The following is a 24,619-nucleotide window of genomic DNA, read 5'->3' on the forward strand; positions in this document are numbered from 1 at the left end:
GGGAGTTATAATTTTCTCTCTTTTTCTTGATACGGTATGTAATAATTCTCAATATTTCGAAAAATTATTGCTGATACTATACTATAAAGAGATTCTCTAATCTAAAAATGAAAGAATATTGAGAAAATAATTTAACTATATTTGAAACAAATTGAAATTGAAATTAAAATTAAAATTAAGATACTCACTTTATTTCAGTACTCCCTCCGTCCCATTTAATATGTCACCTTTTTACTTTGTACTTGCCTTAAGAAATGATGTAATTTTACCCTTCTAGCCTTATTTAATGTTTTCTTAAGTCAACTTTATAATAAATGATTAATACATTTTCAAGATTAATTAACTACTCTATCAAGGATATAATACGCAAAATATGGTAATTTATGCATAAAATTTATAAAATGACAAGTATTGTGGTCCAACTATTTATAGAAAGGGATGACATATAAAATGGGACGGAGGGAGTAGTAAGGTAAGGTTTTATACGATCCTTAAGAAAAAATTAATTAGAAGTATAATTTGACTATTATATCCCTTATTAATCTTTAATTTTTATTTATTTACGTGCCTCTTAATTGTAGAATATTTAATGCTAAAGGGCAAAATTGGAAAAAGTTAATTAATCCTGTCTTGCTTATTTAAATTAATAACAAAAGGGTGGGGTCATCATTTAATGAATTTAATTAATGATTTTTGATAAGAATTTCTCCAAAATGGTAAAATGATACGCCATATCAATTCTTAACCACTATAAATATCTATGAAAAATGTATTTTATTCAATTACTTCAAAATTATTTTTCACAAAAAAACTCAAAATTACTTGAGAAAATAATGGTCATCACCAAGCAATTGATTTTCTTCATTTTACTTATTTTTGTCTTCTTCCCTGCTAATGAATGTAAGTATGATTAAGAAAATTCATTCCATTATATTTCAAATTAGAATTAGTTATGAACTTTATCGTTAAATTTTTCGTTGCTAACATGTTTATCTACGAAATAGAATTTGTTCGATGCTAATTTCGATCTTTGTATAATTAGAGTTTGCTTTATATTTAAAACAAACTCGGTATCTAATATTAATATTAGAGATTTATAGCTAATTTGAATTCACGTTGCGTAAGGCTAGTTAAAGAAAAAAATGTTTCCAACGAGGACTTATTGTCATATCTAGGCATAGGCAGAACTTGCAAGAGATTCAAATGAACCCCTTCATCTAAAAAATATACTGTATATACGAGGTTAATTTCTCTTATTACGATATATAGTAGTTGCTGAATCTTCTTGATTTCTTGTTTTTTTTTTTACTCTTTATATTTTTTTAATGATCTCTTTTAATCATATTCAAAATTTCTGATTGAGATTAGTACATGGATAGTATCCTTTCCACAACAATCCTTGATAGTAAATAAAATGAAATTTACTCTGATTTAATTATGTTGGATTTTTTTCTTTCATCTTAATAATCATTTATATTTTATTTATTTTTAATTATTTTTATCTTTTTATAAAAAAATTAGGTGAAGAAGTGATTGATACATTGAGTATCAAAGATAGGAGACTTATTAATCTTGGCAAGTGTTTTAGGGTAATACATAAATGGTGGTATGAGTGGTGTTGTGATACAAGTTTAGACCCTTTATTTTGTTATGATTCAATGGATGAATGTTCACGTAATTGTCCACATTGGCCTCCTCCTCATAATTAGTAGTAATTAATTAACAAATCCTCTTCTTTAAGAGTTTTGTTAAACATTTTATGAATATTCAAAAAACAACAAGGATATTTCATTTTATTGCGTGTATTAGTTCTCTATCTATATCTCATTTCACAAACATATACATGTTTTATCATCATGTTTGCGCTTAACTTTTCTATTATATCCTTTATTAATTTTTATATTTTATTTATTTCTGTACCTCTTAATTGTAGAATAAATAATGCTAAAAGACAAAATTGAAAAAGGTTGATTAATCCACTCTTAATTATTTAAATTAACAACTATTTTAAAGTAAGTATTTTTAGTAAACATAGCAACTAAAAAAGGAACGAGGGAATCACAAGAGATTCAGATGAATCCCTTCATCTAAAAATTATACCTTATATATAAGGTCAATTTTTTTTCGATATATATAATAAATGTTGAATCTTCTTGACTTCTCGTTTCTTACCTCTTTATAGTTTTTAATGATCTCTTTTAATGAAAATACTGACTTTGTCACCTATAATCAAGAACTCAAATCCGAAATTTCTGATTGAAATCAACATAGGGATCATATCTTTCTCACAACAATTCTTGATGGTAAATAAAATAAAAGTTGCTCTGATTTAATTATGTTGGATTTTTTCTCTCATCTTAATAATCATTTATGTTTTTTTTCTTTCTTTTAAATCTAGGTGAAGAAGTGATTGATAAATTGAGTATTAAAGATAGGAGACTTATTAATCTTGGCAAGTGTATCTGGATAGCATATGAATGGTGTTGTGATACACGTTTAGACCCTTTATTTTGTTATGATTCAATGGATGAATGTTCACATAATTGTCCCCATTGGCCTCCTCCTCATAATTAGTAGTAATTAATTAACAAATCCTCTTCTTTAAGAGTTTTGTTAAACATTTTATGAATCTTCATATATGAAATTATTACAATATTAATTCCATGATACAACATGGATATTTCATTTTATTGTGTGTATTAATACTCAAACTATATCTCATTTCACAAACATATATATGTTTTATCATGTTGCGCTTAACTCTTCTTGTGCTTAATTCAGAATTTCGTATGAAAGTTTAATGAGAGGAGTTGCAATTTTCTCTTTTTTCTTAAGATTGATCTAAGTTTGTTGTAATAATATCATAATGTATGTCTTAATTATATATATTTATGCACAATTTAAGTCCTGTATATCAATAATTAACTCTACTTAACCTCTATCATTGGCAATGATTAGTCGATCATAAGAAATTCTCGAAAAACTTCATTGATACTGCATTATAAAGAGATTTATCATTACGAAATTATCGTATAATAATTCTCAACATTTGAAAAACTTTTACTGATATACGCTATATAAAGCGAATCATCGTAATGAAACTGTTTGCAAGCTGCCTGCTTGAGCTATTTGGAAGTTATTTGGTTGATTGCAAGCTTATTAAAAAGGGAAAATTTTGCATATAACCACTCAAAAATAGCTTAATTATGCTCTATAACTATTGTTTGCTAATTAGGATTCATAGCTACATGTTACAGGGAGGAGAGTGGCGAGCGAGAGAGGGCAGAGAGTGGAGAGAGGTGAATTGTATATGTATATCAGTTAGATAATTGTATATATGTAACTACTATGTATATGTATCTATGATTGTATTTGTATATCTGCATACAATTTGAATGCGTAGACAATTGAATTGAGTTAAAACATTTGTATTTGTATATCCAATCTCTCTCTCACTTTATACAAACACAAATTATATTGTATTTGTATAAATCGAGAGAGAGAAATATAAAGGAAAATTTGGGCAGGGAAAAATTTGTATTTGTATAATTATAAGTGTATAGGACGGAGAGATATGTATTTATATAACCAGTCTCTCTCGTTTTATACAAACACAAACACAAACTATACATTTGTGTTTGTATAAAGTGAGAGATTGCCAAAAGAGAATTGAGAGAGAAACTGTGCAGGGAGAGAAGAGAGGCGAGGGAGAGATGACTGAAAAAGAGAAGAGAGACGAGCAAGATTCCAGAGAGAGAGGAAAGAGGCGAGAGAGAGGAGTGTAATTATAGCTAGAAGTAAGTTCCGAATTGTAATTAATGCAAACTATAACTATGTTAGCTAATTAACTAGTATATGTTTGCTTAACCGCATAATTTTTCCTTAAAAAAATTGTGTATTTAAATAGATATTCATAATACGAAGTATTTATATAGATAATATGTCTCGTTTAAATATTGCTTGGAGAATAATTTCAATGATGGACCAAAAAAATACATATTCTAGTAATATGCATTGTAAGCTTCCTCGTAAAATACCTTAACAGGAAAATTCAATGAGACAAAATCTTAATTCAGAAAATGTACGACTTTAGTAAAATGTACATAATTTGTATTGTCGATGATTTGATGTGTTAAAAACTTGAGAGAACGCGATATCAGGTACATTCGCATTAACACCACACCATTCATCCAATTTAGTCTTTTCCTATGGATCAGGCCTTTGTACGAAAATATGGGGTGTTACAGTTTTAGATTCCAATTTAGTGTCAGGTCTGGAGTCGAGGTTGGATCACGGATCGGGGTCGAGTTCTGTGTCAAGGTCAGATCTTGATTAGGGTAGGGAACGTTCCCAAGTTGGATTGGGTTTTGATTTAAGGTTGAATTCTGAATCTCATGCCTTATGTCTCGGCTCAGGAACAAGGGTTAGGAGTAGATTCGAAGGGCTCAAGCCTTGATAGATAGTAGGGGAGGGTAGGATGGAGTGGATCATTAAAAAAAAAAGGGTCAAGTTGGACGGGTTATGACACAATCGATTTTAATCCAAGTAACTTTTGATTTTAGTTCAATTCATTTATTAATTCAGTCCATTTGAACTTGTTCAATTTCAATCCAACGTGTCCATTTGAAAACCATTGTAAATTGTTTGTTTGATTAAGTTACTTTTAAGCTGTTTGATTGCAAGCTTATCTAAGACACTAGATATTTAAATGAATAATCACAATACAATGTATTTTTATAATAAATATAATATAATACAAATATATTAAATGAAATATGATAGAAATGACACATATCCTAATAATTACTCACTTGCTATGGAGGATTGTAATTAATTTGAGAAAGGAAGAGTAATCTTAGTGATGAACAGACATTATACTGATTTGACTAGCAATTAAAATTTATTAGATATTATGATTTAAAGAAACAAAATTTAATTATGTTTACTTGTAATAAATAAGTTATTTAAGAAAAAATCAGTAAAAGAATTACATTGATCTTTAATTCAAAAGGCAATAATGATTTCAACCCACTATAAATATCAATAGAAAATGTGTCTATTCAACCACTCCAAATAGTTTTCACAAAAAGAACTCAAAATTACTTGAGAAAATGATGTCCATCACTAAGCACTTGATTTCCTTCACTCTACTTCTTTTTGTCATCTTACCTTCTCATGAATGTAAGTATGGTATTTTTTACTTTATATTTCTCTTTTACCTTACAAAGTAGTTTATCTTTTCTAGTTTTCACCCGATATTCGATATCAACAACGACATAAAAAAATTAATCTTTATTTTTACTTTACATTTCCGTCGATGTTGAATCCTCTTAGCTTTTATGTATTTTATTTCAAATCTACTTGATGAAAAATTATGACTCTATCACTGATAACTCAGAATTCAAATTTGAAGCCTTTGATTGAGCGTGAAGAGATCATATCCATCTACTATAATCTTATTATAAATAAAATAGAAATAACTCTTTTTTGTATGTGTATAATATTATATATATATATGTCGACTATTTATATCAATTTTCCCCTTTTGTAGGTGTCAAAGGAAATAGCAACTTGAGTCCTATGGGGGAGACATGTACAGTAAATCTTGGTCCATGTGAGCCAAGATGCGATGAAAGATGTTGCCATAAGACGTGTGAAGATTTCTATACTCATAAAGGCCCTGAGGCAGCTTGCAAGGATTTGGGTGGGCCATTTAAATCTTGCCTTTGTACTTATTATTGTCAATAAATGAGATATCAATTGGTTTCATTTGATTCAAGGAAATATTAATTACACCTTGTTTGGATGTGCATGGTTGTTATGTATCCTTTTAGAACGTATCGTATTATATCGTGTACTTTATTATTTTAATGAATAAAATATTTAAAAGAAGCGTCTTGTTTAATGTCGTGGAATAACTCGCCTTTGCTGCTAACATATTTATTGGATCCCCAATTTTGATTCTACTCTATGATTTATATTCTTGGGAGGTGGTGCATATTTGTTTATGCCAAGGATTGAAAATGGCAAATAATAATAATAATAAGATCATGTGAGAGAATGAGTAAATATATATACCTTTAAATTTTATAAAAATAATTAAATATATCCTTGAAAGTTGTGAGAAAAATCAAATATACCTCTATGCAATTTTTATTTAATATAAAACAATAAATTTTAAGGAGTAACGTAAAATTTTGGAAAAATTCTCATAGGGTCGACTTTATAAGTGAAGTAAATTTTTTAATATTATAGGCGATGTGTTGCACCATCTAACGCACTGAAATTCAGTGCTATAGACGGTGGATATATAGCATGATCTATCACGTGCTATAGATGGTGCTTCACACATTCTATCACACTAAATACTTAATCAAAAAAATGTCTAATTTTAGTAAAATTACATAACTTTTTGTACAAAGATCGAATTGACAACCATTTGATGTGCTGGAAACTAGAAGCGAATATGGTATCAGATATGCTCATACATTCATACTAACACCACACCATTTATCCAATTTACTCTTTTCTGTTGGATCAATTCTTAGTACAAAAATCTGAGGTGTCACATTCTTGGATTTCCAGCTCAGTGTTGGATCTCGAGTCAGGGCTGGATTCAGAGTCAGGATCAAGTATCGTGTTGTGTCTTAGGTGTCAAATTAAGGTATCGTAAGGTTCCAGGTTAGGGTGGGTTTCAATTTGATGTTGGATCAATGAGTCTCATGTCCTATGGCTTGGGTCAAGGCATAGGGCCAACAATAGGATCCACGGGCTCGAGCATTGGATAGTAGGGAGGGGGATGGAATGGGGAAGGTGGATTATTTAAAAAAATTGGATCAACTTAGGCGGGTTACTTTCTAGCTCATTTTTATCCAAGTAACTTTTGGGTAGTCCGATCCATTTAATAACTCAGTTCATTTTGAATTTATCCAATTTCAACCCAACAGACTTATTTAAAATCCTATATGCATGTTTTGTAAGTTGTCTGCTTGATTACACTGCTTATAAGTTGCTTGCTTGAGTTACTTGATTGCAAGCTTATTTAGAATATTGTATATTTAGATGAACATTTATAATATGTTGTATTTATAACAAATATATTGAATGAAATATAATAGAAATGAACCTATCTCAAAATATACATACTATGCAGGATGGTAAAGAGTTTGAGAAATGATAAGTCAAACAAATCCTATTATCTTTACATGAATAAGTAAGTTATTTATGAAAAGGACGAGTTTAAGAAAAAAATTGATCTTTAATCCAAAAGGCAAAAATGATTTCAACCCATTATAAATATCAATGAAAATTGTGTTTTATTCAACAACTCTAAAATAGTTTTCACAAAAAAGCCCAAAATTACTTGAGAAAATAATGGTCATCACTAAGCACTTGATTTTCTTTCAGTTCTCTTCTTTTTGTCATTTTCTCTGCTCATGAATGTAAGTATGATAAATACAAAAAAAAAGCTTTTTAAAAAATTATTATTATATTAATTGTAACGACTCGTTATGTCGTTTTGAGTAGTAGAACTATTTTGACTCTTCCTGTAAAATTTTAAATGGATAGTTTAAACTATTGTTTAACTACGAATATTTAGTTGACACATATTTACTAAATAAGTAATATAGTTGATAATTAATGGGTCAAATTTATTATTTATTTAATACTCTTTACCACTTAGCCCATATAATTAAATTAAATTAGTGAAATTTAGCACATTTTGGTTCATAATTATTTTAAAGGAAATAAACTTGGCGATAACAAAATTTTAAGTTGTTAGATATATTGAGAAGGATTGAAATCTTTTTAAATTTTGATTGGTTGACAAGTTAGGCTTTCTGTTAGTTAGTAATGATTGTTGACAAAGTTTAGCTTCTCATTATTGACAATGATTTCTAAATAACTAATATAAGTGATAATAGAAGCTATATACATGGATATGGGACATAGGTTCTGGACGTTTGATTCTTCATGAATAGTTCAGAAGTGGCTTACTTTCTTATTATTATCATATTATAAATTAAGTTTGTTATATTAAGATAGATAGTTAAATATTAGGTGTATTATATTATATGAAAATTATTAAATTTATGATATTTTGGTAAACTCAGACTTAACCTTAGGCTTAAAATTTAGGAATATGAGACTTGACATATTAGTTGGCACTAAAATTAGGAGCTTGGTTATAGAATTTGATGAGTTTTTGGTCTAGGCTAAACATGTAACACCCCAAAAAAAAATTTCGAACTAAGACTCGAACCGTTCTTCGTAGTGAGTGAGATTTTACCAAGGAATTTAAAATTTCTTAAGTGTTAAGGCCACTAGATGTAGCACCTTGAGTTTCAAAAAGAATTAAATTGGAAATAGCAAAATCTGAAATTTAGCAAGTTATGCTTAAGTATGAGTTTTGGGTCAACTTCAAACGACCATAATTCCTACTTCAGGATGAATTAGGTGTGCTACCAGATACCGTAGCAAAGATCTTTAAATTATCTTTCCAACGCCGCTGAGTTTGCTAACTTTCGAGGTCGGATGAGTGAGATATGGCCTTTTGAAGACAGGCTGACCAGTTAAGGAAGGTTAGCCGAAAATAGAGAGGGGTATTTTGGTCTTTTCCTTACCAAATCAGATTTAATTCGTTTTTAGCAAGGTCTTAAGGGTCTAATCCTATTAGGTTCAGTTTTATAATCCTAGTTTATACCTAGGGTTTTAGTTGAGAGTTCAAGAAGAGAAAAAAAGAAGAGAAAAGAGGAGAAAAGAGAAAGGATCGAAGCGTTCGTCGAGATGCTTGAGAGTTGTTGCGGATTGTCACCATGAGATTAAGCCCTAAGAGGTATGTAAGCTTCCATAGTGTTTGGTTCTTTCACCCACACGCCAATCATGATTTATTCAGCGTAATTTCGTTCTTGAAATTTATGGATTTAAGTTCTTGATAAGTGTTCTTGAAGTTTCATTAAGTTTTGATGTAAGATTCTGCTTGGGTTAACTTTAAACGACCATATCTCTCAGAATATTAAGAGTTACGTGAGCCATAACCTATCCAATTAAAGGTAATTGAATCTACTTTCCAACCCCACCAATTTCACGTCAATCCAATAACTGAGTAAAAAGTTATGACTATTTTAGTAACCTATACAGTGCTGTTACGAATTAGCCGACGGGAAAATATTAAAAAGAGTCGTTTTTGCCTTTTACCTCCAAGAAAACCATAAACTAATATCTTGACTAATAAAAGGCTCAAAACAATCAGATTTTCATCTCCACTAATGAAAATCGTAATTCTTGGCCATAGAGATTTCAAGAAAAGAATCTCAAGAAAGGTTTTCTTGATTGTTTACCTTCAAGCTAGGGTTTCAAGGCTTCTAATCAAGTTCTTCTTCAAGATTCTTCAAGAATCTTGTTCTTCTAGGTATGTAAGGCAATCATAGTGTTGGACTAGTTCGTCCTCACGCCCTACATCTACTTTCAGATCAGTAAAAGAGTAATCTATGATACTTTCCCTAGATTTGAGTATTCTTGAGATAAGTTAATTTAGAGTTCTTGAATTCATGTTTCTTTTAAAAGTTCTATTCCTAATTATCGAATAGCTATATTGTTATTGAGATCCTTCATATCATGAATCATAACTCTTGAATTCATAATTCAAATTCAAGAGAGAGTTAAGAGTAGAGTTCAAGGAAGCCTTCGAGTTCAATTGTGAATCCTTTGAGATCAACTATCGATTTGAACTAAGTTTTGAGGAAGTAAGTCAGAGAATGAGAAGAGTCACATACATGAGTTTCATAATGTTATGTAGACCTACGAGTCAAGTCGTTCATGCCCATAAATTCCGCATGAACTCCAGAAGTTGAGTATCTTTGAGAGGAGTAGTATCTTCAAGTTCTAAGTCTTGAGTATTGAGTTCCTAATCCCCTTTGAGATTATATTTCTAAGCATGGGACTATTACATGTTACCCATAAAGTCTTTGAGTTGAATTGTTCATGCCCATAATTCCGCATGAATCCTATAAGTCGAGCAGTCTTGAGAAGAGAAGTATCTTTGAGTCTTTGAGTTGAGTCGTTCATGCTTATAATTCCGCACGAACCCTCTGAGTTGAGCATTCTTGAAATTAGTAATATCATTGAAGTTCTTGAGTTCCAAGTATTTGAGTTCTATCTATGGTTATTGAAAACCTTGCATTGAGTAGTTCATGTCCATAATTCGGTATGAACCATATTTTAAGAAGTCTTTTACAAACGTTTTAACTTTGTTTTAAGACTTAAGTTTTGAGTTCAGTAAAGAGTAAAGAGTAAAGTTTGAAGTCTTTTTCTTCAAAAGTATATGGGGACTAAGTATTCCCAAAGAGTTTATAAATGTTTTCACATTTAAATAAGAACGGAAACTGAGATTTCCAAAGGGCCTTCGGGCTAGTTTTCAGAAAAGAGTAATAGCTTTCTAAATGAAGCAAGCAGGGAAACTGAGATTTCCAAGATAGCCTTTGAGCTAAGTTTTTGAGCAATTATCTCAAATCAGCAGAAAGAAGTATGTTTTTAAAACATAAGAGCTAGTATATTTTTGGGAGTAGTATTGAGCACCGATATGGGGGAGAGTTTAGACAACTCACAGCCTCCATAAACCATGTAGCCACCATGGGTAGAAAAGGGTCATACTTTTTAGATGAACCTTTTTCGAAATAGACTAGTGGATCCATTAGGCAGTTCAGGTCCTATACCTTTGGCCGGGTATAGGATGCGCTGGCAGCGTGAGGTAGATCGCTGTATCATCACTATAGCTCTTATGTGATGGTTGTCGGTTAGAGAAACTCCCACAGAAGTTATTGTATTTTTATATACATCAGTTTATTGTATTTTTATATACATTTCAGAGTTATGTTGTATCCTTGCATACACACAGATTTGACAGCATGTTTTTAAACAGTTTGTTTCTTTATATTGCACTTGTTTTAAATTGCTTTATATTGAAATGAGTTCAGTCATATTTAGTTGAGTATTCAAAGTTGAGTATCCAGAGTTGAGTATCCAGAGTCGAATATCATATCTTTGAGTCGAATATCATATCCTTGAGTTGAGTATCTAATCTCGGAGTTGAGTATCTTATCCTTGAGTACTTCTGAGTTGAGTAAGTTTGAGTAGTTTTGAGTACCCTTGAGTATTCCTTGAGTTGAGTAAGTTTGAGAAGAGTTAAGTACGTTTCATTTCTATCAAGTTTCAAGCTTATGTTTATGTTTTAGAATTCCTCTTACATGCTCGTACATTCCACGTACTGAGCCATTTGGCCTGCATCTTCTCATGATGCAGACACAGGTATATCAGGATCATCAACAGGAGCTTCGTTGATACATCCGAGAGTTCGAGTTAGCTATGGTGAGCCTCCTTGCTTTCGGAGGATTTCATTTACCTTTCAGTTATATCAGTTATTAGGACGTCATGGGTCTTGTCCCGACTTTCATCTTTATCAGTTAGAGGCTTCATAAATAGTCAGTATAGTTGAGAAGTCTGTATCATTTATTTTATTAAATGTTTTAAAGACTAAAGTTGTCTTTTTATGGCGAGTTGTATATATTTTATTATACAGAGTTTTCTTTTGAGTTAAAGATTTGTAAAGTTGAGTTCATGAATTTTATTCAGTTTTTAAGCTTTTGCATGCTTAAGTTAGTCTTCCGCTTGGAGTCAGCCAGGATAAAGGTTCGCTTGGGGACCAACAATGGTCTTCGAGTGTCGGCCACGTCTAGGGTGTAGGCTCGGGTCGTGACAAAACATATAGTAATACGAGTGTCTACAGACTTTTTTGTTTACCAGTATTGCATATTTGATAGATTAGGAACATTTTAGAGCTTTGTTGACACCCAATTTTGGACCTCCACAATATAGATTAATCATCGAGCTTCTTTAATTTCAAACGATTTCGAATAATTAGTTTTAGAAAATTAAAATAAATAAATAAATAAATAAATATATATATATATATGTATATATATAAATAAAAATATTTTCAAGTCATTTTAAATAGTTTATCACTTATTTATAATTTTTAAATAATATATGTGTTACGTATATGATTGGTACATTTTTATAAATGGTCTCAAATGATTTTAGTTTTACTTAAATACTTTATTAAATTAATTTTGTCTAAATTAGTCGTTTATATTTTGAGTCATTAGTTCATGAGGCTAATTATTTTATTTCATTAAAATTAAGAAGCTCGTTAATTAGTTATATTTATTCATTTCATTTAAGCTCTAGCCGATTTAACTAATTACCTCAATTTGGCCAAAGTTGCAATTAATGTGGCTATGTGCTTAAGAAAAATTGACCAACAATCAGCCCAACACCTCTCATTCTCTCAGCCCAACATACAATATTCCCCTATTAATAATCCAATACCCACTCTCCAATATAATATTTAAGCAGTGCCCAACCCACTCCTTAAACCCGACCCAAATCCTTTTCCCCTTTAAAATTAAACCCAGCGATTCCTTCTCCCCTTTCACGTTAACAGCGGCGTTAACACAGCTTATTCCAACAACAGCATCAGAAAAATGCTAACTCCAGCAGCTCACAAACGACACGGATAGCAGCGAGGAACAGAGGCAGTACACTGCCTCTTATTGTCTTCTTCCTCCTATCCCTCTCAGAATCGCAGTCGCAGCAGCAAAAGGGAACGCGAAATCGTCCTTGCAAATTTTAGATGGAGACACGTAGCTCGCCAGGACATTGGAGTCAATCTGAGACGTCAGTTCGCCCTTTCCCCTTTCGAAATTGGGTGAAATTTTCAGAGAAAGTATGTTTTCCTTAATTGGTGAAAGGATTTTGGTTTTTTGAATTTCGAAATGGGGCCTCTTCTTAGGAATTTCGGTCCATTTTTTCCCCTATTCGGGGAACCCTAAAAATCCCCTATATATTCCCTCTTAGTCACTGTTGAAAAGGGGGATTTTTTTAGAAGGAGATCTTTAGAGAAGGAGATTTTTTGGGAGTTGGAAGAGTTTTTTGCAAAAATCTAAGAATAGCTTAAGAAGAAGTAGTCTGAATACATATGAAACACACTCTGAAATAGAGAGACTCCCTATTTGCTGTCAGGGGTCAAGTTCTTGTAGTGGTGCGAAGTTGCTGCTCATCTCTGCTCGCCCCGTCCTGTTTCACTGCCCCAAAAAAAGGTAATGTCTCTTCGTAATGTTCTTTCCACCCTTTCTCCTACTTTAGAGCAGCATACTGATGTTTTGAAAGCTTTTAGCTTGTGGTCGTTGACTGCTAGTTACTATCGAGTTGGTGTAGTGTCACATGATGTATATGTTCTTAGTTATTTATATTTTGCGAGTCTGCGGTAATATCGACTTAAAGTTTTGAAGATTTGTATTCATTGTTGATATCCCTCTGCTATTTCGTTCGAGGTTTTGTTCGTCGTTTCCCTTTCCAGTCTCATTTCTTGAATATTGATTGATTTGTATTGTTGCCTAGCATGTGGTGTCTTATCCTTCATTCTTTCACTTTAAGTTGAGGGAACGAACTAAGATGTCAATATTTCGGGTTCATGTGTCGTATCTACTACCGTTTTGAGTTCATGGATCGTGTTTGTTATTGCTCATTTTGATCATTTACTTGGTTGTTTTGAGTCGAGTCTATTTCGAGGGGTGACTTATTTTCCTTCTCCAAGTTGCATATATCCTATCCAGGGTCGGACCCACGTGTTGCCCAGGGGGTTCGGGTGAACCCCCTGAAAAAAAAATTACACTGTATATATAAGGTGAATTTTCTGGATTTATGTGGATATATATATTTTGAACCCCCTCAATGACAAGGTGAAGGAGATAGCCCAATGGCAGCTCCCTTCAAAGTTAAGCCTTACGTCCAGGGATCGAATCCCTGGGTTAGCGTTTTATTTTTTAGCTTTTTACTTTCAGTTTTTTTTTTTTGTTCCAGTTCCGATTTTAATGTTTTTTTTTTTTTTTTAATAAAACGTGCTAAAATGTGGTGTTAAACCCAAAAAATTCAAGGGCCCCAACTCCCATACTTCCATAATCCCATTCCTAAAAGCTAATAACTTTTTCACTTTTCAAATCCCTAAATCACTTTCTTGTTCTTCCCCAACTCAAAACTCAAATATTAAAATCATCTCCCATAATATTCTATTGTTGATTGTTTCATACTTGATACTTCATGCTTGAATCTCACATTCAATTCGAAATGAAAAATCAAAACTCATGCTTATTGCTTAAAAGGTAAAAGCTTTTTTCTCTTCTTCTTCTTTTCTTTCAATTTTCAAGAAATTAAATGGGTCTTTATTTTTTAAGGTTGTAGACTTGTAGTATCTCTGATTATCTGAAGTGGAGGCTCAAAGCTGAAATTAAAAGGATTGATTGTTTGTCTTTTCTCCAAGGTAAGCTTTTCTCTCAATTTTCTTGAAAAGTTCATCTTTCTTGATTGAATATTGACTATCTTCATTTTAAATTGTGAAATTTTTTTGATTGTCTTTTTCTATTCTTTCTTTGATAGTCGTAACTAGATTGATGAACCATTTGAATTTTGATGGTAATATCTAATGTAATTTGTAAAAAGTTATCTTTAATGCATTTAACAATTAACTATTTTGTATAGATTCATAATCAATGGAGAAGTACTTTTTGAAAGTATCAAATTCAAGTTCAATTACTCAGAATCAACCTAACCGGGAAGAAAATACTAACCATTTGGAAGTACCATCACACTCTTCTCAAGAATTTGATTTAAGTTCTTTAAAGGCTGATCCGGGTGAAAGAACTCAAATCTTGGAATTTCATTCAAATCACCGTGACGCTATTAGAAGAGCTTATCTCCAAAAAAAACCTTGTCAACCTCTATTAAGAGAGTTTCCACAAACAAACATTTTTGGAGATGTGCATCGTTTTAATCATAAATGGTTTGATGAATTTCCTGATTGGTTAGAGTATAGTATAAGTAAAGATGCAACATTTTGTTTGTATTGCTATTTATTCAAGCAAAATAACAATCTTCAAGGCGGAGGTGAAACATTTTCGAGTGTGGGATTTAGAAGTTGGCATAAAAAAGCTAGTTTGCAAACACATGTTGGTGGGCATACTAGCATTCACAATCAGTCAAAAAGAAAATGTGAAGATCTAATGCGACAACAGCAATCCATACATGCTTCATTTGAGAAACAATTTAATCAAGATAAGCACGGGTATCAAATCCGCTTAGCAGCTTCAATTGATGTAGTAAGACTTCTTGTGAGACAAGGCTTGGCATTTCGAGGTCATGATGAATCTAAATTATCACTTAACAGAGGTAATTTTCTTGAGATTCTTTCATTTTATGCCCAAAAGTGTGATGAAGTTCGTAAGTTTGTATTGGAAAATGCTCCTCAAAATGACCAAATGACTTGTCCAAAAATTCAAAAAGATATTGTAATTGCTTGCAAGATTGAAACAATTAAGGGCATCATAAAGGAACTAAATGGTGATTATTTTTCCTTATTGGTTGATGAATCTTTTGATGTTTCACGCAAGGAGCAAATGGCGGTTGTTTTACGATATGTTGATAGAAGAGGATTTGTGATGGAGAGACTTCTTGACATTGTTCATGTTAAAAATACTAGTGCTTTATCTCTAAAAGAAGCAATTGTCAATTTACTTTCTCAACATTCCTTGAGTCTATCTTATGTGCGTGGACAATGCTATGATGGAGCAAGTAATATGCAAGGTGATATCAATGGCCTTAAGATGTTGATTAAGAAAGAAAGTAGATCGGCTTATTCCATACATTGTTTTGCTCATCAACTTCAATTAACTCTTGTTGGTGTTTCTAAAAGATGTCTTCAAGTTGGAGAACTTGTTCATTTGGTTTCAAATATTTTTAATGTTTTGGTGGCTTCTTATAAACGTATGGATGATTATCGAGAATCTCAAAAAAAAAAAAATTCAAGAATCTTTTGATATGGATGAGCTTAAAACGGGTAGAGGCTTGCATCAAGAAGTTGGTATTTCTAGCTAGAACTTGCGATACTCGTTGGGGATCTCACTTCAAATCTTTTAATTGTTTTATTCTCAAGTTTGGTACAATTATGGACATTCTTGATAATATTGTTGAAACTGCACATTCTATGGATGAAAGATCCAGGGCAACAGGATATATTAGAATTGCTCAAACTTATGAGGTTGCATTCATGTTGCATTTGATGAAAGAAGTTTTAGGAATTACTAATGATCTTAGTACATGTTTACAAAAAAAGGAGCAAGACATTGCAAATGCCATGCTACTTGTTAAAGTGGCCAAGAGAAGGCTACAAGAGTTGAGGGAAAATGAAAGATGAGATTTATTTGTTGTTGAGGTTTCTGCATTTTGTATCAAGTATAATATTGTGGTGCCTAATTTTGATGAGCCGTATGTTAATTCTGGAAGATCACGGCGTAAATCTGGTGATTATACTGTTTTTCATCATTATCGTGTTGAAGTATCTTGTAAAATAATTGATTGGCAATTGCAAGAACTCAATGATCGTTTTAATGAGGTAACAACCGAGTTGCTTTATGGAGTTGCTTGTTTGAATTCGGTAGACTCATTTTCAAGTTTTGATATCCAGAAAATAATGAGAATGGCTGAATTATATCCTGATGACTTTGATGAATTTAGCATGTGTGCACTTGAGAATCAACTAGCAAATTACATTATTGATGTCCGTGATATCAATAAAAGGTTCTCTGATTTACATGGGCTTTGTGATCTTTCAAAAAGATTGGTTCAGACAAAAAAGCATTCATGTTATCCTCTTGTATTTCGTTTGGTGAAATTCGCTTTGCTTCTGCCAGTTGCCACTGCATCCGTTGAAAGAGCTTTTTCGGGAATGAAATTTATTAAGAATGAGTTGCAAAGTCGAATGAATGATGACTTCTTGAGCGGTTGCATGGTTCTTTTTAGGGAGAAGGATGTGTTTAAGGATGTTTCAACGGATGATAGTATTTTGTCTTTTCAAGCAATGAAACCTCGTCGAATAGTATTGTAAACGTGCTTGAGAAGTATTAGCACTGACCTCTTTTTGGAGTTTGTAGTTAGCGCTCTAGTCCTAGAGTGAGACATTACGAAGTGCTAATTTTTTTTGTTCTAGTTAGCTCCATTTTTTGCTCTACTTAGCATCCTAGTTCTAGATTGACATATTGTAAAGGGTTAACTTTTTGTTTCACTGTAATCACTCATGTTAGTTTCGGATTTCTTGTAACGAAACTAACTGTTTGTACCTATAAACTATATACTACTACTTCCTTGAAATTTTATTTTGTTGGCTTATTTACACGTTTATACTTTTATTTTTCGAACCCCCTGAACGAAAATCCTGGGTCCGCCACTGATCCTATCGTCTAGTTTTCCCTGCAAGTTCATTCTCTATGGTTCATCTTTTGTCTCTTAAAATGTTGCATTTTGAAGTTCGTGTGCCATGTCGCTGCTGAGAGTCAGTTTGTCATTCATTGCCTTCGCATGCTTTAACTTCTCTAGCCGAGGACTTGTTTAAAAATGTGAGAAATGTAGGGCTGCTTTTTCAGCAGTTCCCAAAGAGTCATTCTTGGATCGGTGAAAGCTCTTTCTTGTGCATTTTTAACTCTTTGATTCGTTATCTTTAGGTCCACGGTCGAGTTAGTCGAGATAAGATTTTTGTGCTAACTTATTGAATGTGGTTGTTTAAATAAGTGGTTTGTCCTTTTCGTTTTTTTTAAGCTGATATGTTTTGTGTTTGTTTTAAAATGAGTCTGCCAAAGTAATTTTTCTCCTTAAAATCTCCCTCCTGTTTGGTTTCCTTTTATTTTTAGCATATTGCCTCGTTAACCTGCTATGCATTTGGGTTTGTCCATTAGTGTATATTTTTTTAGTATGAGCTGATCTACCCTTTTCAGTTTGAATGCTCTAATTTCAATATTAAACCTTCTTCTGTTTGTTTACCAATTTATAGCACGTGAATTCTCATCATTAATCCATTATAGTATTGTTCATTGATAAGAATATAAGTGATTTGCCATCTGCTACATATTTAGAGTCAAATGTAATTTATGACATATTTTAAATCATGATTTTCTTTTATAGGGTTGATTGGTTAAGTTAGAATTTGAAATTTCATATATTGTGCTCCTATTCACTGAACTTGCTCACTGTCAAATTTTTCTGTGAGTAATGACTTGCCATGGAAAACTAAAATTGTTTCATATCACGGTCTAAATCGCGCTTGAGTTATCTTCACCTCTTTATAATGTTCGATACTTGAAACAATAGCATATGGGTTCCTTTTACTTAATGCCTTCCATTAAATCAATGACTTGTTACTTACATGTTTTATTTATTTTTGTCGCATGTGATACCATCTCAGTCTTCTTGGAGCTCATATTTCCTTCCCCTCGCATATCGAGAGAGCCATAAAGGCTCAAATGCCACCTCTATTGAGTCAATCAATCGTTAAAATTGACGAACAGGTCCCAGAGTTGAAAGAATATGGAGTAGATCGGGAATTTGAAAAGATTGGGCCAAAGGCCGATTCTTAGTTTCGGAAATTGTATATTTGTTGTTTTGGGCCTAAGCTCCTATTATTTAATTTTGTTATTACTCCGTTAGAATTTTAGGACAGGTGAAAAATTGGGCCTAAAGCCCAAAGAAAAATATTTTTTTAACGTTAGTATAGGACAGGTGCAGGTGACTCAAATAAGCCGAAGGGCCAATATGAAAATGGGCCCAAATACTGGCCCAGGCGGACAGAAAATCCAAACTTGGGCCCAAATCTTCTTTCCTTATCTATTTATTTGCTATAACGTGTTTTTTATGTGCTTATTTAATTTTAAGGTTTCCTAATCAAATGCCCCAAAGGATAACCATTCTGAATTAATCGCTTAAACTAAACTACTCATTCTTTACTTGACTTAACAAATAAATAAGTTTTACAAAATATTTTGTTTAGATAATATTTCAATATTTTTCTTTTCTCCCTTAAAATGGTCCATCTAACAAAATAGTTCAACTTTGCAAGTCAAGCTAAGTTAAAATTATTTTAGCCAAATAAATTAGTTATCGGATAACCGCATTAGCGGATATTCTAGGTGCTTTAAAAACCTTCCTAGGATATTAATAGGAACCTCGAACCCCCTTAATAGTTTTCAATAGATTTACTGTTTTAGTCTTTTGAAAACGATAGTTTTTCTTGATTTTTCTTAAAAATTAAGTGGCGACTCTAAAACCAGTCCAAAATATATTTTCCTAATAAAACAAGCTTTATGAAAGGAAAAAGGCGAAATCTTGAGGAATTCCTGACACGTGTTCGAGACTTATTAGACTTTGTTGAGGGCTGTTTTCTAATTGAAGATTAAAATGGAATAGGCAACGGGTAAGGGTGAAAGATGGGGGTCTTGTACCAATGGTGTGACAGGCATTGGTACGAGTGCCGGTGTTATTAAAGGAAAAGTTTATTACTATAATATGATAGATTGTAATTCGAGAATGCCAAAGCATATAGGCATTAGCTGATGTTTTAGTGACTTGATTTTTGTGTGTGGCTGTGTTTCTTATTTGAACACGTGTAATTGTGATAATTGAGGTTATTATATGTCATAGCAACATTTTATTTATTGAGATACTGCATCACCCTCTCTTCATTGATTCATATTATGCACATGCATTTACATGAGATTGAGTATGAGTAAAGGTCTAACACGTGGAGATCGTCCGTGTTGAGATCAAGTTATGATTATAATTTGGGCACGTGGAGATCGTCCGTGCGAGTGATTGATTATGATTATAAGTTGGGTACGTGGAGATCGTCCGTGCTGGGGATTGCTTTATTTTGTGATAGTGTGTTGAGATTGTCCGCACAGACACATGAAGATCGTTTGTGTCGGTATATGGACCTCGCGAGTCCCCCATGGGTCATGAACTCTCGACGTTTTCCCAAAGAGTATCATGTATATACGGTTGAGAGAGTACGGGGCACTTGAGAGATATCATTTCATAGTGTCGCATTGCATTGCATCTCATTATATCCTTCATTCTGACTTGATTATGTGTTTTATCGGTGTTTGGAAAATACGTGATATTTGATTATCCCTAATGATGAAAACTTGGTTGATAAGTAAGATATGAACTTGAAAAAGTAAGGGATTATTTTCTTATATACTCCTGTCACTACTTCTTCGTTGTCGGTTTATGAGATATACTGGGTACATGTGGTTTCATACTCATACTACACTTGATGCACTCTTTTGTGGTGCATATTGTATTTCAAATTTGAGCACATTTCTTGGAGCTTGAGTCTTAGTTGGATTATCTTGGAGTTGTGGGGAGCCACTAGGACATTCTGCGGCTCATACCTTCATCTATCTTTATTTATTAGGTTGTGTTGGTATTCTGATAGGATATTCTTATGTTTAGACTTGTTAAATAATTAGAGACGTGTATTGACTTTAGAAGCTCTTGTACTTATGACACTACAATCTTGGGGTGATATTTCTGTTTTTCACATTTTATTTAAAAAAAACTTTGTATGTAAGATATTTGCTTGCTACTTACTTTTCTATATTTTGAGTGGAATTGGTTAACTTATTGGGTTGGCTTACCTATTGGTTGGGAACATAGGTGCCATCACGACTTATGATTTTGAGTCGTGACACCGATAATATAAAATATTTTTGATATTGTCAACGCGGTTGAATTTGTGACAGTAGGCTATTACTCCTACTATTTTTACCATATTAACCAATTAGTACTACTTATCGTATAAATTTACGTGTAATTACTTTTAAAAAATGACTTAATTATGTATATATATTCTTAACACGATCATCGGTGTATAGAACTTAAACTCTGTATAATTTTTTATTATAGGTTTAGTCCAGAAGCATTAGGTGTGCAATTCACAACAGGACTACTTTGTTGGCTCTTGCAAATACTCTTACTTGAAGCCATATTACACTCTTTAGGAAGTGGAGAAGTGCCACTTCTTGATATTGTTGCTTATAGTGGCAATATTTTTGTGAATGCATCAATTATTTTGCTATGTAGGATAATTTGGGATTATTCATTTTATTTTGTAACAATTTTTGAATGTTTTTGTATGGGGGTGTTCTTGATAAAGACCATGAAGAGGATCCTAATTGGTGAAGTAAGAAGCTTTGAGAAGCATTCAACAAAGAGGAATTACCTTTTGCTTCTCATGGCTTTGTCCCAAATTCCCTTGCTTTTTTGGTTGGGAAATGTTGGTGTTGGAGCTAAGTGAATGCAAAATTCGAGGCACGGAGTCAGAATTTGAAATTTAAGAATTCTCTACTACGAGTTTTGTTAGTCAAATAGAATTGTCCCCAATGGCATCCTAATCATAATTAGTATTAATTAATTAACAAATTATCTACTAAGAGTTTTGTTAAACATTAAGCTTCATATATGAAAATATTACAATATTAATGTTGATTACAATGTGCCAAACAGTAATATTTAGCAATATGTTATATTTTGTCAGTTCTGAATTCTAGATAATTTCGTATGAATCTCAATTTTTTTGTAATATATTTTTATATTAATCGATGAGGGTTTATTACAGGGAGTTACAATTTTCTCACTTTTTCTTGATCTGGTATGTAATATTTTTCAATATTTCGATATTTTTTTGCCGATACTGTACTATAAAGAGATTCTCTAATCTAAAAATGAAAGAATATTGAGAAAATAATTAAACTATATTTGAAATAAATTGAAATTAAAATTAAGATTCTCACTTTGTTTCTTTTTAGTTGTAATGTAATATCAGGTTTTATATGATCTTTAAGAAAAAAATAATTAAAAGCATAGTTTGACTATTATACCCCTTATTAATCTTTAATTTTTATTTATTTATGTGTCTCTTAATTTTAGAATATTTAGTGCTAAAGGCCAAAATTGGAAAAAGTTAATTAATCCTGTCTTGCTTATTTAAATTAAAATAACAAAAGGTGGGGTCATCATTTAATGAATTTAATTAATGATTTTGATAAGAATTTCTCCAAAGTGGCAAAATTATACGCCATATCAATTCTTAACCACTATAAATATCTATGAAAAATGTATTTTATTCAATCACTTCAAAATTATTTTTCACAACAAAGCTCAAAATTACTTGAGAAAATAATGGTCATCACCAAGCAATTGATTTTCCTCATTTTACTTATTTTTGTCTTCTTCCCCGCTAATGAATGTAAGTATGATTAAGAAAATTCATTCTTCATTATATTTCAAAATTAGAATTAGTTATGAACTTCATTGTTAAATTTTTCATTGCTAACATGTTTATCAATGAAATAGAATTTGTTCGATGCTAATTTCAATCTTTGTATAATTAGAGTTTGCTTTATATTTTATAACAAATAAAATTAATACATTTTTTTAATTTTTTACTTGATATCTAATATTAATATTAGAGATTTAACTAATCTGAATTCACGTTGCGTAAGGCCAATTAAAGAAAAAAATATTTCCAACTAGGCCTTATTGTCATATCTAGGCATAGGCAGAATTGCTAGAGATTCAAATGAACCTCTTCATCTAAAAATTATACTGTATATACGAGGTTAATTTCTCTTATTACGATATAGAGTAGATGCTGAATCTTCTTGATTTTTTTGTCTTTTTTACTTTTTATAGTTTTTTAATGATCTCTTTTAATCATTTATATTTTATTTATTTTAAATTTTTTTTTATCTTTTTATTTTTATTTTTAATTTAGGTGAAGGAGTGATTGATACATTGAGTATCAAAGATAGGAGACTTATTAATCTTGGCAAGTGTTTCAGGGTATTACATAAAGCGTGGTATCAGTGGTGTTGTGATACAAGTTTAGACCCTTTATTTTGTTATGAATCAATGGATGAATGTTCACGTAATTGTCCACATTGGCCTCCTCCTCTTAATTAGTAGTAATTAATTAACAAATCCTCTTCTTTAAGAGTTTTGTTAAACATTTTATGAATCTTCATTTATGAAATTATTACAATATTAATTCCATGATACAACATGGATATTTCATTTTATTGTGTGTATTAATTCTCAATCTATACCTCATGGTGTGCTTAGTAGGGCTGGGCATAAAATACCGAAAATCGAATCGAAATTTTTGATAATTTGGTATTCGGTAATGGGGTATTCGGTGTGGTATTTGGGAGTAAAATTTTAGAATTGTGGTATTCGGGTTGAGTTTGGTATGAGACATCAGTTCCATTTGGTAGTTGGTATTTCTTGAATACCGAATTATTTACTTAATGAAGATCATGTATCAACATTTCTATTACTCATTAGTGCAAGTCCGAAGAAAAAAAGTTAAAGAATGAACATAAACAACCCAAATACATGTCTTTTAGTTGCATCAAATTGTTTTTCTTGATGTCTTCTTACTTATTGACTTCTACTATATCGTGCCTCCACATAAAAAAAATAGAAATGATTGGAAAAATAGTATTAACTTTGTAATACACAATCGGCTAAAACTTCAATACGGTATTACTGAATACCATACCAAATCAAAATTTAATTTATCGATTACCGAATTACCGAATCGAAATTTAAAATTTTGGTATTTGGTATCTAATTTTTACTACCAATTACCGAATTACCAAACCCAAAATTTGATAATCCCAAACCGAATATTGAACGCCCACCCCTGACGCTTAGCACTTCTCAGTTTTGAATTCTGGATAATTTCGTATGAATTTAGTATTTTTTTAGGATTTTGATACTAATCGACGAAAGTTCAATGAGATGAGTTGCAATTTTCTCCTTTTTTTTAAAACATTGATCTAAGTTCGTTGTATTAATATCATAATGAGTGTCTTAAATTATATATTTTTATGCATAATTAAGTTTTGTATATCAATAATTAACTCTATTTAACCTCTAGCATTGGCAATGACTAGTCGATCATTAGAAATTCTCGAAAAAAATTATTGATACTACATTATAAAGAAATTTATCATAACGAAATTGTCGCATAATAATTCTCAACATTCGAAAAACTTTTACTTATATACACTATAAAGCGAATTATCGTAATGAAGCTACTTGTAAGTTGTCTGCTATTTGAATAGATAATACGACGTATTTTTTGTACTCTCATTAAATAATGTGTCTTGTTAAAATATTACTTGGAAAGTAATTTGAGTGATGGACAAAAAAAATACATATATCTAGTAATATGCATTCAAATTTTCCTCGTCAAAAACCTTAATAAAAAAATTCAATGAGACAAAATCTTGATTAAGAAAATGTATGACTTCAGTAAAATGTGTTGAAGATGAAGGAAACAGATGATTGGAACAGGTCCAAAGAAGCTTACTGACGTGTTTACAGCACACGTGTTTACAAAACTGTTGTAGATTTAGGGTGTGTTTGGTATGAAGGAAAATGTTTTCCATGGAAAATATTTTCCTAGAAAATGTTTTCCTGGAAAACAAGTTGATTTTTGACTTATTTTCTCATGTTTGGTTGGTGAGTAGAAAATATTTTCCGGAAAAGCTTTTTAGTGTTTGATTTATGAATTTTTTTTTGAGAAATATCTTTTATTTTTACTAGGGTAGAAAATAATTTTTGAAATTGAAAATATTTTTTAAAAACAAACTTAAATTTTTTTGGGGGTGGG

At 31.5% G+C, this 24,619-nt stretch overlaps 1 protein-coding gene across 1 annotated transcript; it reads left to right on the forward strand.

Annotated features, from left to right (window-relative positions):
• The first annotated feature begins 14,606 nt into the window (after nt 1-14,606).
• Nucleotides 14,607-16,996, forward strand: LOC125877663 (uncharacterized). The gene is made up of 2 exons (XM_049558892.1): nt 14,607-15,836; nt 16,346-16,996. Exons 1-2 carry the CDS (start codon nt 14,607-14,609, stop codon nt 16,994-16,996), a joined length of 1,881 nt encoding a protein of 626 aa, XP_049414849.1.
• The last annotated feature ends 7,623 nt before the right edge of the window (nt 16,997-24,619 follow it).

The sequence above is a fragment of the Solanum stenotomum genome, chromosome 9 (genome assembly GCF_019186545.1).
Source record: "Solanum stenotomum isolate F172 chromosome 9, ASM1918654v1, whole genome shotgun sequence".
Classification (NCBI taxonomy): domain Eukaryota; kingdom Viridiplantae; phylum Streptophyta; class Magnoliopsida; order Solanales; family Solanaceae; genus Solanum; species Solanum stenotomum.